Source organism: Phascolarctos cinereus, unplaced genomic scaffold (genome assembly GCF_003287225.1).
Source record: "Phascolarctos cinereus isolate Bilbo 61053 unplaced genomic scaffold, phaCin_HiC Scaffold_4;HRSCAF=312, whole genome shotgun sequence".
Lineage (NCBI taxonomy): Eukaryota > Metazoa > Chordata > Mammalia > Diprotodontia > Phascolarctidae > Phascolarctos > Phascolarctos cinereus.
The window spans coordinates 524,837,420-524,854,879 of NW_027555847.1; the positions used below are offsets into that span (position 1 = coordinate 524,837,420).

General features: G+C 32.7%; 1 protein-coding gene across 1 annotated transcript in view; it reads right to left on the reverse strand.

Moving 5' to 3' along the window:
• Positions 1-17,460, reverse strand: part of CDH19 (cadherin 19) — a 151,528-nt gene that overhangs the window by 30,004 nt on the left and 104,064 nt on the right. The window contains 2 exon segments of the mRNA XM_020985617.2: positions 8,041-8,162; positions 15,327-15,448. Of these exon segments, the coding sequence (XP_020841276.1) occupies positions 8,041-8,162; positions 15,327-15,448 (244 nt within the window).

Here is a 17,460-nt window from a genome sequence, read left to right on the forward strand (position 1 = left end):
TGCAAGACACAGTAGTCAATGACTATAGTAATCTATTATTTGATAAACCCAAAGACCCCAGCTTCTGGGATAAGAACCCACTCTTAAATAAAAAAACTGCTGGGAAAACTGGAAAAGAGTATGGCAGAAACTAGGCATAGACCCAAATCTCACACCATATACCAAAATAAAGTCAAAATGGGTTCATGACTTAGATATAAAGGCTGATACCATAAGTAAACTGGGAGAACAAGGAATAGTTTACCTATCAGATCTATGGAGAACAGAAGAATTCATGACCAAACAGGAGATAGAGAACATTATGAAAAGCAAAATGGATAATTTTGATTACATTAAATTGAAAAGTTTTTGCACAAACAAAGCCAATGCAACTAAGATTAGAAGGAAGGTAGAAAATTGGGAAAGAATTTTTACAACCAGTCTCTCTGATAAAGGCCTCATTTCTAAAATATATAGAGAATTAAGACAAATTTATAAGAACACAAGCCATTCCCCAATTGATAAATGGTCAAAGGATATGAACAGACAGTTCTCAGATGAAGAAATTAAAGCCATCTATAGTCATATGAAAAAATGCTCTAAATCATTATTGATTAGAGAAATGCAAATCAAAACAACTCTGAGGTACCACATCACACCTATCAGATTGGCCAACATGACAAAACAGGAAAATGATAAATGTTGGAGAAGATGTGGGAAAATTGGAACACTAATACATTGTGGAGTTGTGAAATGATCCAACCATTTTGGAGAACAATTTGGAACTATGCCCAAAGGGCTACAAAAATGTGCATACCCTTTGATCCAGCAATAGCACTTCTAGGGCTATATCCCAAAGAGATCAAACAAATGGGAAAAGGACCCACATGTACAAAAATATTCATAGCAGCTCTTTTTGTGGTGGCAAAGAATTGGAAATTGAGAGGATGTCCATCAATTGGGGAATGGCTGAGCAAGTTGTGGTATATGAATGTAATGGAATACTATTGTGCTATAAGAAATGATGAACAGGCTGACTTCAGAAAAACCTGGAAAGACTTATATGGTCTGATTCTGAGTGAAGTGAGCAGAAGCAAGAGGACTTTGTACACAATAACAGCCATGTTATGCGATGACTAATATTGTTAAACTGAACCCTTCTGAGCATTACAAGGATCTAAGACATCTCCAGAGGCCTCAGGATTGAAAAAGCTGTCCACATCCAAAGAAAGAACTGTGGAAGTTGAATCGTTATCACTTATTTTTACCTTCTGTTGAGTTTTATTTCATCTTTCTGATAGTTCCTGCTGTAGGTGTTAATTTTTACTTACAACTTCACTAATGTGAAAATATGTTTAATAGGAATGTAAATATAAAGACTATATCAGATTGTGCACCATCTTGGGGAGGGTTGGGGGGAGGAAGGGGGAGAAAAATTTTCAACTCAAAAGCATATGGAAGTGATTGTTGGTAAATCAAAATGCATTAATAATTTTTTTTAAAAAAGAAAAAAAAGGAATACTCTCATTTAACCCTGAAATAACTCTAGAAGGGAGGTTCTATAATTATCCCCCTTTTGCATTTGAGAAAACAGACACACAAAGTTTAAGCAATTACCCAGGGTTACATACCTACTTAGTGTCTGAGAACATATTTGAACCCAGGTCTTTCTGACTCCAGGTCTAGCTTTTTCTCCTCAAATCAAGTTTAAAAATGTGGGCTAATATTATTCCCTTTTTAGAGATGAGGAATCTGAGGTTGAGAAAAATTAAGTGCCTTGTTCAGGATTACAAATCTAGTAAGAACGTGGGGGAAAATTGAAACTTAGTATCAAAAAATTGGAAATTGAGAGGATGCCCATCAATTGGGAAATGGCTGAACAAGTTGTGTTATATGAATGTAATGGAATACTATTGTGCTATAAGAAATGATGAACAAGCAGACTTCAGAAAAACCTGGAAAGACTTGTATGGTCTGATGCCAAGTGAAGTGAGCAGAACCGGAAGAACATTGTACACAGTAACAGCCATATTTTTCGATGATTAATATTGATAGACTTAACCCTTCTCAGCAATATGAGGATCTAAGACATCTCCAAAGGCCTCATGATGGAAAATACTATCCGCAAAGAAGAAAAAAAAACTGTGGAGTTTGAATGCAGATCAAAGCATACTATTTGCTATTTTTTTTTCTTTTGTTATGTTTTGTTTCCTCTTTCTGGTAGTTCTTCCTGTAGGTTCTAATTCTTATTTACAACATCACTAATGTGAAAATATGTTTAACAGAAAAGAAAAGGCTGTTACAATGGAGGAGAAACAGGGGAAGGTGAGAGGGAATGAGTGAATCTTATTCTCATAGGATTTGGCTTAAGGAGGGAATAACATACACGTTCAATTGGGTATGGAAATCTGTCTTACGCTACAGGAAATTGGAGAAGAAGGGGACAAAAGCGCAGGAAAATATAGAGAGGAGGGCAGATTGGGAAAGGGGGTAATCAGAAGCGAACACTTCTGAGGAGGGACAGGGGCAAAAGAAAGAATAGAATTAATGTGGGGGCCAGGATAGGATGAAGGGAAATAGAGTTAGTTTTTCCCAACATGACTACTATGGAAGTGTTTTGCATAATCACACATGTATAACCTATATTGAGTTGCTTGCCTTTTCAATGATGGTGGGTGGGGAGGGGAGGGAGGGAGAAAATTTGGAGCCCAAAGTTTTAAAAACACATGTTTAAAAAAAGTTTGAAAATATGTTTAAAGGGAATGTGTATGTATAGCCTATATTTTGTTTGAATTTTAGTATCTCCATTGACTAGCAAGGTGTTTTTTTATGCATATTAAATACTTAATAAACTTTATAACATTGTTGAATTGAATTCACAATAAAACTTTCTTATAGCAGAACCTCACTACCTTTTGTATAGCCCAGGACTTCTTAAACTTTTTTTTTCCATTGGTGACCCCTTTTTCCCATTTCACCAAGATTGGTTAACATTGCCTGCCCTGAGATCATGTGCACTGCAAAGCATGCATGCTTTGTGTTCAGAACCCAGGCTGCAGTTGCTGGATGCATCTGGGCAATCAGCTGCTGGAAACATCTCAGATTCATTATGCATTTTATTTTTATTTAATTTTTGATCATTGTATGTTCATAAATCTTTTACTATTGTCAAGTTTTTGGGTCATGACCCACAAGTTAAGAAGCACTGCTCTTGGCCACTTTTATATTCTTCCTCACCCAATCAATACTATATAGTGTTATCAAATAAAAGTTTCCAAATCGCAGTTCTTATACTTTTACTCTTCTGTTATGCAACAACTGAATTTTTTTTGTCTATTGAATAAAGCACAAATTTGTCTAGTATTCACATTTCCTATAAAGGCCCATAATAGTTTCCTGGACTTATTTCCCATTATGTTCATTCATTCCATTTTCTAGTATGCTAGCAAACTAGCAAGAAAGGGGCATTGGTTCTGGACACTAAGTAAAATTCTACCTTTGACGCGTATAACTTATGTTACTGGCTAATTATTAAACTTTTCTTGGCCTTAGTTTTTCCAGCTATAAAATAGGAGAAGGGAGTCAGATATGATGGTTTCTGAGATGCCTTCCAGCTCTATAGCTATGATTTTATTTGACTCATGCTTTTCTATCTCTCTGCATTTCTTCTCTTTCTTCTACTTGCAATATAAATCCTTTACAAATATCCATTATTCCCATATCAGAACTGACTTTAAAAAGCATCCAGGCCATTCACAAACAGATAAGTGATCAAAGGATATGAACAAAGAGTTCTCAAAAGAAGAATTATAAACTATTCATTACCACTAGAAAAACACACTCTAAAACACTAATAATAAAACACAAATCATAACAATGCTAAAATTATACTTCAAACCCTGAAAATGAGGAAAAATGATGATATGAGGATAGTCAGAGTTGGAAGAGTTGTGGGGATGTAGGCACATGAAAAATTTCTTTAAGTTGTGAATTTATTCAAACACTTTGGAAAGCAATTTGGAATTATTCAAATGAAGTAACTAAAATGCACAAACCCTCTAATCCAGAAACTCAGTTAATGGACTCATATCTTAAAGAGACCAATGATAAGAAGAAAGTTCATATATTCATGAAAATATTTATATTTAATGCTTTTTGTAACGGCAAAGAAATGCAAACAATATAGATGCCCATTGATTGAAGAATAGCTAAGAAGTTGAGGTATATGAATATAATAGAATATTACTGTTCTATGATAAATAGTGAATGTGAATACGATGTATGCATAGTCTCTAAATACAGCAAAGCATGGAATGACTATGTGTAGACTATGAATATGTATATATATGTACATATATATGTATGTATTATATACCCACATATATACAAGTGTGTAATGTGTATGCATGTGCATGCATGCACATACACACACACACACACACTGATGCAGAGTAGAATAAGCAACAGAGCCAAGAAAATGATATACATAATGACTACAACAAACACACAAATCAAATAAAAAATAAATATAGTAAATGTTTGAAGATAAAACATAACTTGAAAGAAGAAATATGAGAGGACACTCCAAAGCTACTTTTTAATGGAAATAGGAGGTCCACGGCTGTTGTCCATTACACAGGTTTTGGGACTTTTTCAATGTATTGTTTGGTAAAGCTGATATTTTTCTCTTCTTTTTTATTTTCATTTTAAAAAAAATACTATTTGTTATATGAAATGGGAGGGTGATGGTAGTGATAGTAGGTAAAACTATGATGATGTAAGAAAAAGACATAAATAAAAATATTTTTGAGCATCCTGATTTTTCATTAGACAAGGCAAAGACAATGATTTTTTCCCCCAGAACTAAAAATCAACTTAATCAACACTATTCCCACTAAATATACATGCCCCACATAAAAATGTTCTTCTTTTAGATACTAGAAAATGTTTATAAGAACAAAGGTTTATGTTAGCTATTTTTCCTCCACATGTGGATTTTCAAGGAATCACATCTTTCACTATGCTTCAACAATTCTGTCACCATAAAAAGCACATTTTTATGGAAGATTTTTAAATGCCTTCTAAGTTCAGTCATTCTATTAAGTCAAATCCTTTCTCTATCCAACTTCAAATATCTCTTCATCACAGGAGGATAAGGGCAAGGTCTGACTACTGTTTTTTTTTTTCCTTTGTAGAGTTTGCTTAACATTTTAGCGAAATCCAGAGTCAAGACTTTGTAAACTCTGGTGGTTCCATGGCATAACCATATATCCAGAACAGATCAGTTCTCATATTAATTGAAATAACTTGCATTACCATTACTTAAATATTTGTCAGAAAGCATTTTAATAAGACATTGTTCCACTTTCATGTTGTCCTGCTGATTAGATTTATGAGTAATCATAACATATACTCCTTTTATTTTACCTATGTTGTCTAAAATTAGCAGTGTCAGGTCCATTATTTATGTTTACTTTAAAAAAAAGATAGTCCCATTGAATGAATTATTCTTTTTATTTGATAGATTTTTGAATTCATCAATAATAGTGTCCTTAGAGTAATGTAGCTTACAACACAGCTATGCTTTTTTTTTTTTTAAGAATAGGTCTAGAACTATGATTTCAGTGGTACAAAGAACTCCTGGCTGAGTAAATTCCTTCAACTAATTCTGTATGGAACCTTCTCTATAACTTATAGTCTTAGATGATTAGAGCACTGAATGGCTAAGTATATTATTGAGTTCACAGTGCCAATCAGTTATCAGGAGTGAGATTTGAATACAGGTCCTCCAAACTCTAAAGCAACTTGTCTATCCCAATATCATGTTGTCTACTCTCTTATTCCAAATACATTTTGTCCGTGTGTTTTCCTAAATCCACTACAGAAGATACACCCATGATTTTGTTTGTATTAAAGTAGTGGTTAGATTATCTATCAGTTGACTTTTACTACACAAGCAGACTATTTCATTTTCTGGCTATATTTATCTTAAAAGATGTATTTTTAGCATTTTTCTTGAATTACTTAATGTTATATTATAATCTACTTATACCTGTTATTTTTTTTTTCAATATTCTTTGGGACTTCTGTAATTTCCATTTTTTTTCTGAGATCATAGTGGTTATTTTTAATAGTTTTCAGACATATAGCCCTACCACAGAGTATCAGTATTAAAACTATAAGCTTTTGTGACATACAATAGCTTTCAATAGCAGCAAGAGAACCAATGCACCATATAGGATAGAGGCTGGACTTCAGGAGACCTCAGTTGAAGCCTACCTTAAATATTTACTGAATTTATAATCATGGCTAGTCTTTTGAATACTCAGAGCTTTAGTTTTCTTAACCATAAAAGAGGCATAATGAAATTAGTACTACCCACTCCACTGTTATGATGAATGCATTTCACAAACATTAAAACATTTGGTAATTGTAAATTGTTACTATTACTGCACCACTAGACCTGCTGCATAATTCCCCCATTTAGTCCTGTATGATATTTTCCTCCAATTCTGTCCCAAGTCCAGTTCATAGGCCACCAATAGTATTTATCCATGATATTGCTTGTGTACTGATGGTCTAACAGAATGGACTCCTTCATCAGCTACACATCATAATATGAACTATATCCCTTTTTCATCTTTTTTTTTTACTAGTTTGTTTTCTTCTCCTGTAAAGATGCATGTTCTCATCTGTTTAGAGTATCTGTAGACCTTCCTGAGGAGGCTCCTGAGTATTCTACACTCCATTACAATCAGTGTAAACAATGCCAACCAGAAATAGGAGGGTCTATGTAACCTTCCATGTATAGGGAATCCCTCTTCTATTTGGACTTCATAAAGGATATCCTCTATGACTGCATAGGATACATGGTAAGAACAGACCTCCAATTTTATCTCTCTATGTTGATTCTCAAAAAAAAAAATGAAGAAGAGGTTCTCTAGTTAGCTCTATCATGGAAACTTGTTCCATCATTACATATGCAGGAGAGACACTTTGCTAGAAAAGCTTAATTCCTTTAAGATATATAGGAAAATGTTTATTTTTAAATTAATGATGAAAAACAGTTGGGTCTCATATTCTCTCTACCTCTCAATCAATTTTGTACTGTGAAGTGATTTCCAGTAGAAAGTTACCAAATAAAAAGACCTGTGTCTTCAGCACTAATACAATGATGATGAAAACTATGGCTACTACTACTACTACTACAATTACTACTACTACTACTACGACTACTACTACAGCTACTATTACTACTATGACTACTACTACTAGTAACTGTAGTAGTAGTCGTAGTAGTAGTAGTAGCTACCATTTATATAGTACTTATCATGGGCCAGGCACAGTCCTAAGTGATTTACAAGTATAATCTCATTTGATCTGCATAGCAATTATGGGAGGTAGGTGCCCCATTTTGCAGAAGATAAAATTGAGACAAACTTACGTAACTCATTTAGTTCTTCTAAAAGCTCCATTTTTGCTTCCCAGTAATGTATCATAACAAAGAAATTTTATGACTTCACCAAGAAGCAAAATGAATTTCACTGGTCTATAGTTTTTTGAAATCAATGTTTGTCTATTTTTTGGAAATGTTACAAAATTTGCTTTTCTTCAATATTATTGACAGTGGCTAAATAATTAAATTTGTTGATTTTTTTTGTTACTATAGGATGTACATCATCTGAGTCATGTGACTTAAAATCATTTAGGGCAGCTAGGTAATACTATCTCCTATGTATTCTTAATTATCTTGTGTAACAACTCTTATTAATCAATTTTTCTATCCTTTGCAGATGAAAGACCATTCCCTTGGTGGAGGAAATAGAAAAATGCATTTAAGGGATTATTGGCAATAGAGATGATGAAGATAAGATCTCAGAGATCATTTTAGTGTAACCTTCAGTTTGCAGTTGAGAAACTTACGACCTGGATAGTGGAATAATAAACTTCTCCTACATGCAGGTATATAATACTGAAACACTACCAATTAAAGGAAGTTCATTATACAATATGTGAAATGATGATTGAAGTAATTCATTGAACTGATGATTAGCCTCTTACCTCTCCAGCATTTGCCTTTTCACAAACATATGTCTCATAGTACTGGAAGAATTCAGGGGCATGGTCATTGACATTCAGAACGTGCACATACACATGTGCCTCAGATGTTTGTTGTGAATTATCTGGTGGAAGAAAAGGAAATGAAAACAAAACATTAAAGTCCTATATTTTCATAAAAGCATTGTTTTAAGTCACTTAATAGACTATGTAGTCTGTTTAGGGAGCCCTCACATGTTATATTTTATTTGGAAATTCTGTAAAATCATAAGAAATAACATCATTGGGAATAAATAGTGTAGCAATAGCCAGGCTTCACTGTAATCATAGGGAGGCACAATTTCAATGTATGTGAACTGGTAAATAGTTCTTCGTGAAGACCAAAGTTTGAACATACCTCTCACTGTCATAATAGTTTTAGGCATTTGTTGTCCAAATGTATATAACAAAAAAAAATAATAATAAAAAAGAGAAACATTTTCCCCTTACTCCTGCACCAATATAAGTATAATATATTAAAGAAGAATTTATTTAAAATGCCTACTAAGTGCCAGGCAAGTGATCAATAATTCTTAACAGTGGCTGTTTTGGGATGAAGGAAGAAGGAAGAAGGGGAAAAAAAAAAAACACTGTTTTATACCATAGTTCGGTTATGCTATATAAAAGGGTAGATTACCTAGGGAATAAATGAGCTTTATTGTACCTTTGGAATGATCTTTACCTAAGTTTGTACTCTGTAATACAAAAGGCCATCTGATACAGGGATTTATTTGTATTTCTATTCTTATCAATTTGTAGTATTCCAAGCAAGGGCAGGATGTAAATGGGGAATTAAAAAAAAATATTGAAAAAGCCAACGCCCCTATAAATACTGTATCACTTAACAATGCTGCCTGAGGGCAGTTACTTCATAAGTACATAGACAGGATACATTTATGTAAATTAGTATGAGGGATGATACTTGTTTATTTAGCAAAGGAACTGCTCTACCAATTTAGGTTAGAACCTTCTCTCTAATTTACAGGTGTCTGAGGTACTGAGAAGTTAACTGAATTACCTAGCATTGCACAGGCATAAAGACAGTCTATGAGTGGATTGTTTATTAATCTACCTAATTATCCATCTTTCTATCTAGCTATCTATTAGACATGTCATTCCATAGTTATAGAGAACTCATTAGTGAGGGGACACTATTTGTCAATGGAAATGAGCAAAATTTCTACAACTTTGATAAAGTAGGTTGTTCACTGAAAGGTTAACTGAGTTTCCCATGTTCACGTAGCTAGGATATATCAGAAGCAGTACAAAGAAGGTAGGTTTTCCCAATTTCAAGGCTGGCTATTTACATACACATAATATATACATGCACACATACATATACACATTCACTTAGTATATAGCATATATGCATACAAATATATGTATGTGCATGAATGTTAATGTAATGTATAAAGTAGTTGTATGTCATAGAGTTATAGATGTAGAACTGGAAGGGACCCTAGAGACCATCTAGTCCAACACACTTTTTTTGTAGATGAGGAAATTAAGATTCAGGAATATTAAATGATATGTGCAGTGTCATATAGAAAGCAAATACCAATTTTAGGATTCGAATCTAGGTTCTCTAAATGCAGAACCAGTTCTCTTTTCACTGTACTATACAGTCTCCCTATATAAATGTATGTTTTACTTTTGATTTTGGTGATAAAATGTCACATGTGCCAGCTACTCATTCCTTCTTTTGCAGTTTTATTTGTATCTTGATTTCCATGACCAAGTTCAAGTGATTCTTAAAGTTTACTACTTTTAATTTTTATATTAGAAAGTCTAAAATTATTCTCTGAAGTAACTTGTTTCATTTTATAAAAAGAGATTGAGCTGAATTTTGACTCTAAACCCACTCTGTATCAGGGTAGTCCTTGGTTCCAGTTTTACTCTTGACACATAGTGGTTCTTAGACCTGGGCAATTAACTAATCTGGCTTCTCTAGGGCCTAAGCTGTTTTCTCACACTTTCTAAACATTTGTTCTATAGTTGCATAACAGATTTTTCTCACTATTATTTGTACTCATGAAATCAGGCACAGACACTCCTCAGGGCCTGAAAGAATGCCTTGCTCACAGGAGGAACTTGAATGGTTTTGGAATGCATGAATTAAGAAATCACTTGAAGTTAAAAATCAAGAAGTTTTGTTTTAAAAACATGAAAAACTTAAATTTTTGGGGAAAATAATTATAAATAAAAAACTCATTTTATGCAAAATTGTAGTAAAGCCTACAAAATAAAATGTTATAAGAAATGCATATGAAATCAAATTTATAAATTATACACTAATTATATATCTTTTTTGGTTTAGTGAGGAATATTAGGTCTCTTAATTTAACTGGAACCTTGATAAATGGCTTGCCTACTTCACTGGGAAGCTTGTCAGAGAATGGATTCAGCATAATTAATCTCAATAATTTTAAGAAATTATAAAATAGTATACTTTACTCCTTTTAATAGTACAACTTTTTTATGTAAAAAATCATTCAGCCTTTAAGAAGTGTAACTGGTATTTTGGAGAATTAATTTCCTATTCAGTAACCTTTTGTTCTCCTGAGGTTATCTTCTATAATCTGGCAGACAAATTAATTGAACTATATTAACAAAAATATCACTCATGTGAAACTAAGCAAGTAAAACTAATTTGTTTCCTAGATCATTCTAAAACATATACCTTTAAAAATTGGAAGGGAAACACTTTAAACAACTTTGAGAGAAAGACCAAACATGGCCTCAGGTTCATTTTGTCTGTTTCTGCAAGATTACATGATAAGCAAATTTAATGTTTGTAATAATACCTTACCTAATTAATACCTAAAATTAATGTTCAACCTTACTCTTCTTGCTGTTTGATCCTTTCTCCAGCTACACTTCACATTGGTAATTGCTGTCCCTTTCTGAAACTTTTAAGGCCCAATCAACTAACTGTCAATGTTAGGTTTTTTGGTACTTATTTTTATTTTTGTTGCTATTGCTAGTGTTTTTTAATGAATCGTCTTAGTTTGTCCTTTAATGAAACTGAAAAGATACAGTTTTCCACCCAGATTTTTGCTTAGTGATTTCATATTCTTTTCAAAACAATTGTCATGGTGCCTTTTGCTATTATTTGTAAAGTTAGTTATATAATTTTATAAAAAGATATGAGTATACATGTATGCAACCTAAATTGATATCCCACATGAACTATTACAGGGAAAGAGACAGACAGACAGAAACAGAGAGAAAGAGAAGCAAAGATGAATTTTGTATATGCTATACTCCATTAGACTTTGTTTTATACCTTTTATAGATATTGATAGAGCTGTGGTATCTATCATGGAACCTTGTATCATTTTTTCCGTATATGTATATAGATAAATAGATAGATGATATAGATATGTATAGATATAGATAGATACCTATATATATATATATATATATATATATATATTTATATGTAATATATCTTCCTAAAGTGCAGATCTGACCATGTCACCTCTCCCTTCCCCTCACATATCCACACACCTCATTCAATAAACTCCATTGGCTTCTTATCAACTTCAGGTATAATACAAAATCCTCCATTTAGCATTCAAAATCCTTGTTCACCTCCTACCTTTCTACTTTTCTTACACCTTATTTCTTCCTCCTTCCCTCACATACTCTGAAATTCAGTGACATTAGAATTTGTTCTATTTCTTGCACTTGACACTCCCTTTTCTGACTCAAAGCATTTTAACTGGTTGTCCCTAATGCCTGGAATGTTCTCTGTCCTCAACTCTGCCTTCTGGATTCCCCAGGTTCCTTCAAGTTCCAGTTAAAATTCCATCTTCTATAAGAAACTTTCCCTGATTTTCTTTAAATCTAGTCCCTTCCTTAGATGGAAGGAATCTCCCATTTATTCCAAATATATCTCCCTTGTACATAGTTCCCACATTTTGACTCTGATTTCCTTGAGGCAATTTCCTTGACACTTTTACCTTTGCATCTCCAGCACTTAGAAAATTGTTCAGCACATAGTAAGTCCTTAATAAATGCTTTTCAGCACATAGTAAGTCCTTAATAAATGCTTATCAACTAAATGATATACAAATCAGAAACAACTCAAGGAATTTATGTCATATATAGTAGACATGGACACACATATGCATACCTTTTCATTTAATATTTTAGGATTTTTAAACTACTTTATTTTCCTCCTTTTTTGTTTAAAACAAAGAAACAATTATTGTGATATAAAGTATTTTTCTCTTCACTGTCAAAAATTTTTCACCTAGTTTAAGACATTTCTGAATATAGATTTATTCTGTTACTCATGTACTTTCAATAATTCAGGTAAAATAGTTTATCGTAAAGAATTTTAATCCACTAAATCAACTAATCGTACTTCCTTTGAACTCAATAGCACATTGCTAGACAAATACAATTTCATTGAAACTTAAGCATCACATTCAAGTCAATTCAGTGAGCATAACTTTGTTGTTGTGTTGTTCAGTGATGTCTGAATCTTTGGAACCCCATTAGTTTTCTTGGCAAATATACTACAGTACTTTATCATTTCCTTCTCCAGCTTATTTTACAGATGAAGAAACTGAGGCAAGTAAGGTTAAGTGACTTACCCTGGGTTGCACAGCTAGTAAATGTCTGAGGCCAGATTTCAACTCAGGAACAGGAGTCTTCCTGACTCCAGGCCTTTGCGACTTAGCTGTTTGTGCCTTAAGTTCTTTCTATGTTCAAGGCAAGTTTTGAGGATGCAAGGAAAATAAATTGAAAATGCCCTCCTTCTCAAAGAACTTACATAATGGTACCTTTGACATCTGCATTGCTGTGGGCCAGATGGTCTAGTTTTCCATGTACATAAGTCACATTAGCAGAGGCAATGCTTTTTCATGTAAAAATACCACTCCTCATATTAAATCAAAAGATAGTAACATTACTTGCTGATATCATAGATTTTGAGACTTTCAGCTAGTTATAGAATTCTTTAACCTCTTACATGGAGAAGTTGAGCAACTCATTAAAATTCCTTGGTAATTATTCTATGGCTTTTGGAGTTTTGGGTTTATTTGGTGATGTCATGTTCTATGCATAGACACTATTAAACAGAAGCCTACAGCACATGATCTGCCTTGTTTGATTCAGTCTTTTCAGTGTAAGGTTACAGGATAAATCCCCTTTTTAATATCAGTTATTAGTGATACTACATAACCTGTTTATATAGCTTAAAAAATCATTGCAAACCTTACTACAATACATAATGAAATATAGATAGTCCTTACTATAATATATAACTGTAATAGTTCATGACAGGTGAACAACTTAATTATTTTTCTTCTAGTTAAGTGTAGCAGCTGCCCTATTGATAGAGATATTTGAGTTTAGTTTTGCTACATTCTGAAAAGAAAATCCTGATATCTATTTCTATTTTACATAGAGAATTTCCCCCTATAAACAAATAAACTTTCAAATTAACATGAAAAATGAAAAGATATTCACTACTGAATTATCTAACCTCAGGAATGAGAGAATGCCCATAGAAAGTGAAAGTAGTTGCATCCAATGCACATAAAATTATGTTGTTGTTGCTTGTTTTTAAACAGCAACTAAACTTAATGTCTATTTCTTATATCCTTCAATTAATACTTGACCTGGCACATGAAATAGGCAAAGACATTTCTTTTTTTCCCTCTAGAATGAAGGGCAAATAATATTACAGGAAATGCAGTTGTGAAATTTTTATTATTATTACTTTAAAGTGAGTGAAATACTGAATGTAATTTGTGGGAATTTTATTTTCATGAATGTCTAAACTATTCTTGAACTATTTCTACTTCTTTCCCAATTGATACATAAAGTGACATAATAAATAATGAATTTGGTCACAGAAGGGCCCAAGGAATAAAGGCTCTGCTTTTATAATAAATATCTTTGTGTTTCTTGACATTGAAAGCCTTGGCATTTCTGTTGCTGCAGGAGACATTTATTCCATTGTAACATTTGTTCTCACATCTTTTATTGTTTAGTTAAATAGAAGATTCAGAAGACAGACCAAAGTCATCCTGCAGTGTTTCCATAGCAGTATTCAATGCAAGACAGAAATATGCCAAAGATGTACTCCATTCCACCATAACACCTACCAACTTTCTAATAATTTGAGAAATGAGACTTTTTTTCATTTAAAAGCTTTTATAAAATCCATTAAAGAAAGATTATTGGATTTAATATGTAAAATCAGTTTGGACAAATGTTAGGCATTCTAACATTTCAGATTTGATAATTCTAAATATTTTGAAATCAGTTAATCGATTAAATAATTATGGAAGTATTTTGTAATAGATACATTTTGAGTTATGCATGATATTTGAGGCTGAATCTAAAGATCTATTATATTAACCACTTGTAGCTTAATTTTTTTGACCTAAATTGTAAATTGAACTGGGGCTCCAATGTAGCCATTTCAACATTTGGAATCAAGTATTCATTGATACCTAATTGAAATAATATTGATTACTTTGAATTCGTCCGTTAGAATGGCTTGCACAAGTGATTCTTTTTGAATTTGGAGAACTTGGTTAGGCTATGTAATATCAGGTTGGCATCATTTAAATCATTTTCTCTCTGTAATAAAAATAATTTTAAATGTCTATGTTTTAACTCAAAAAATTTCTAATAGCTGATCCAAAAATGCAAGGAAATACCCTATAGCAAATTATCTATAATGATAAAGCATGTGAACAAAAGCAATTATTGTTTTACTTTAAGAAAAAGCCAATAGTTGGAATTCATACAGGAAGGCCTGCTGGATTTCATTTTATTGGGCAGATAGCCTCCTTGAACTATATGCAACATTATCAATTAATTTTCAGGGCAGGCTTCTGATTGATATTAAAAATAGATTGGCTTATTTTACACTATTAAAGAAAGCTGCTATGAACCTAACAGGGGTCTCATTTAATATAAAGTCTTACATCAGGGGAATAATTCAGATGTCATTAGTGTTGCAACTTCTCTTCCATTGTAACTTCTTTGTTTTTCCCTTTTCAGTTGATATCTTTTATGAAAGAGTGCAAGACCTTCCTTGGAGTTCATATACATTCTCTTTTCATCAAGCTAATGATTCAAATAATGCCTCATAATAAGCAGCCACAACAATATCATGCTTGAGAAATATGAATTCTCTCCTTCCAGGAAGGGGCACTATGATAACAATTAAAATACATCTGTGCAGTGCATAAAGTATATGGTGTTTCTAAATTCTTACTCACTTTTTTCAGTGGCTATAACAGTTATGTTATGCCATATAGCTATCTCTCGGTCCAGAGGTTCAGTTGTAAGTATGGTGCCATTGTCATCAATGCTGAATAAACTGCAGCCAACAATAGAATACCTAAACCAAAAAGGAAAGAAATATGCTGAGATAACCCCTCTAAAATGGTGACATATAAAGCTATTGTCATCCACCAAAACAGCAGTGAATACATGATTGCAAATAAGAATTGCTCTAACAGAAAACTCACCAACAATGTTCATTTCAAATGTCTCTGAAATACAATTCTGTCAATATGTTTTTAATTATGCTAAAATGTTTGCTCTAGGGGCTAATATAAAATAGAGGAAAGATGCATTATTTATCCTCATTGCTGGGAAGGATCAAAATAGATGAATTTACTTAGTTCAAAATAAATTGCAGGCATTTTATTTAAAAGATTAATATGAGCAGAAAATTGATAGTTATTTAATTAGTATAATATTCGTTATTTGGGGAAGAAGAGTACAAACCTTCCCTGCATTTATTCTAACTGGGATCAGTATATGCAATTCAAAAATATATGCATTCCATCCTGTTATTGTCTACAAGAAAAGAGGCTTTGGGCATAATTACCTTGATTATATAGGTACTGCTGTGGTATAGTGTTAAAGCAAGAAGAACTTTTTTAAAGCAAAATACGTAGCAGTTATTAGTAAAAATTGTCCTATAAGTAGGACAGATAGAGTGTTAATGATTTTAGAAAGATGAACGAAAGGAAAGCACTTTTTCTTTCCATTTTAGGAGAATTAACCTGCTTCTCCTTGTATTGTAAAAAAAAAAAGCTTTGCTTCTAAAATCTGTTATGATATTACTTAACTAAAACATTGGTTGCAGAATTCTCCAGTGAGATGAATACAGAATGACTGCAAAATGCATGGTGATAGAGCCTTTGAAAGTGCTCAGCATACCATATGAGCCAAAAAGCTAGTAATATTACATAAATAAAAGAAAAAAAAAACTTGTGTACAGTGAAATTCTATAGTCAAGGTATGTACGTTTGTGAAGATTTTGATAAAAGGTCAACAAGTTTAATAATTATTACGCATTAAAAGATGGTACAATTTAAATTTGGAATAGATGTTTCTAAAAATATAAGCCTACATGTATTAAATGCTTCTGCTTTGTAGAAATACAATCCTTGGGGCAGCTAGGAGGTGCAGTGGATATAGCACTGGCCCTAAAGTCAAGAGGACCTGAGTTCAAATATGGCCTCAGGCCAAACATTTGACACTTACTAGCTGTGTGACCCTGGACAAATCACTTAGCCCCAATTGCCTAAAAAGAAAAAAATACAATTCTGGATTCCACTCAATCATACTTAGTCATCTTATTTAGGAAATCATCTACTTAGAGCCTGAGAAGCCCTTAAAGGCAAACTAATCCAACATTTTTCTTTTGATAAAGAAATTGAGCCCCTGAGAAGTTGTGAAACATGTATAATATATGACAGAACCAACATTCAAAGCCAGGTCCTTTGACATCACATCTAGTATTATTTCTTCTATACCACATTACCTTGCTATATTCAAGTCTTTCTTTCTAATGGGTTTTGGAAGTTAAATTGAATTTTAGAATTATATACTACTACCTTATCTAGGGAGCTTTCCTTGATCCCTCTCACCTCCTACTCTTAACCTCTAACTAGTAATGATCTTTCCTCCTTAGACTACAAAGAACCTTATTTATGCAAATGGATGTATGTATCATGTATCATTATAGATTACAGTGATTTACCCATACTGTATTTATTCTCAACTACATTACACATGCAATGAATTCAGGAATGTCTTATCTTTGTATGTTACTGTTTTCACCACAGTAAGAAAACAAATATTTATTAAATTGGATTAAATTTAAAGAGATCTCAGAGTTCATTTGGTCTATTCCAAAAATAGTTCATGAATCCAATCTACCTTATCTCCAATCAAGTGATGATCTAGCCTCAACTAGAAGAAATCAAAAGTTAGGAAAATTTTAGACTTCTGAGGCAGCCATTTCCATTTGTAAATAACTTTGATGATTAGAAAAAAAAATATTCTTATATTAAGTCAAAATTTGCCTCTCTGAAATATCCATTCCTTGGTAACACA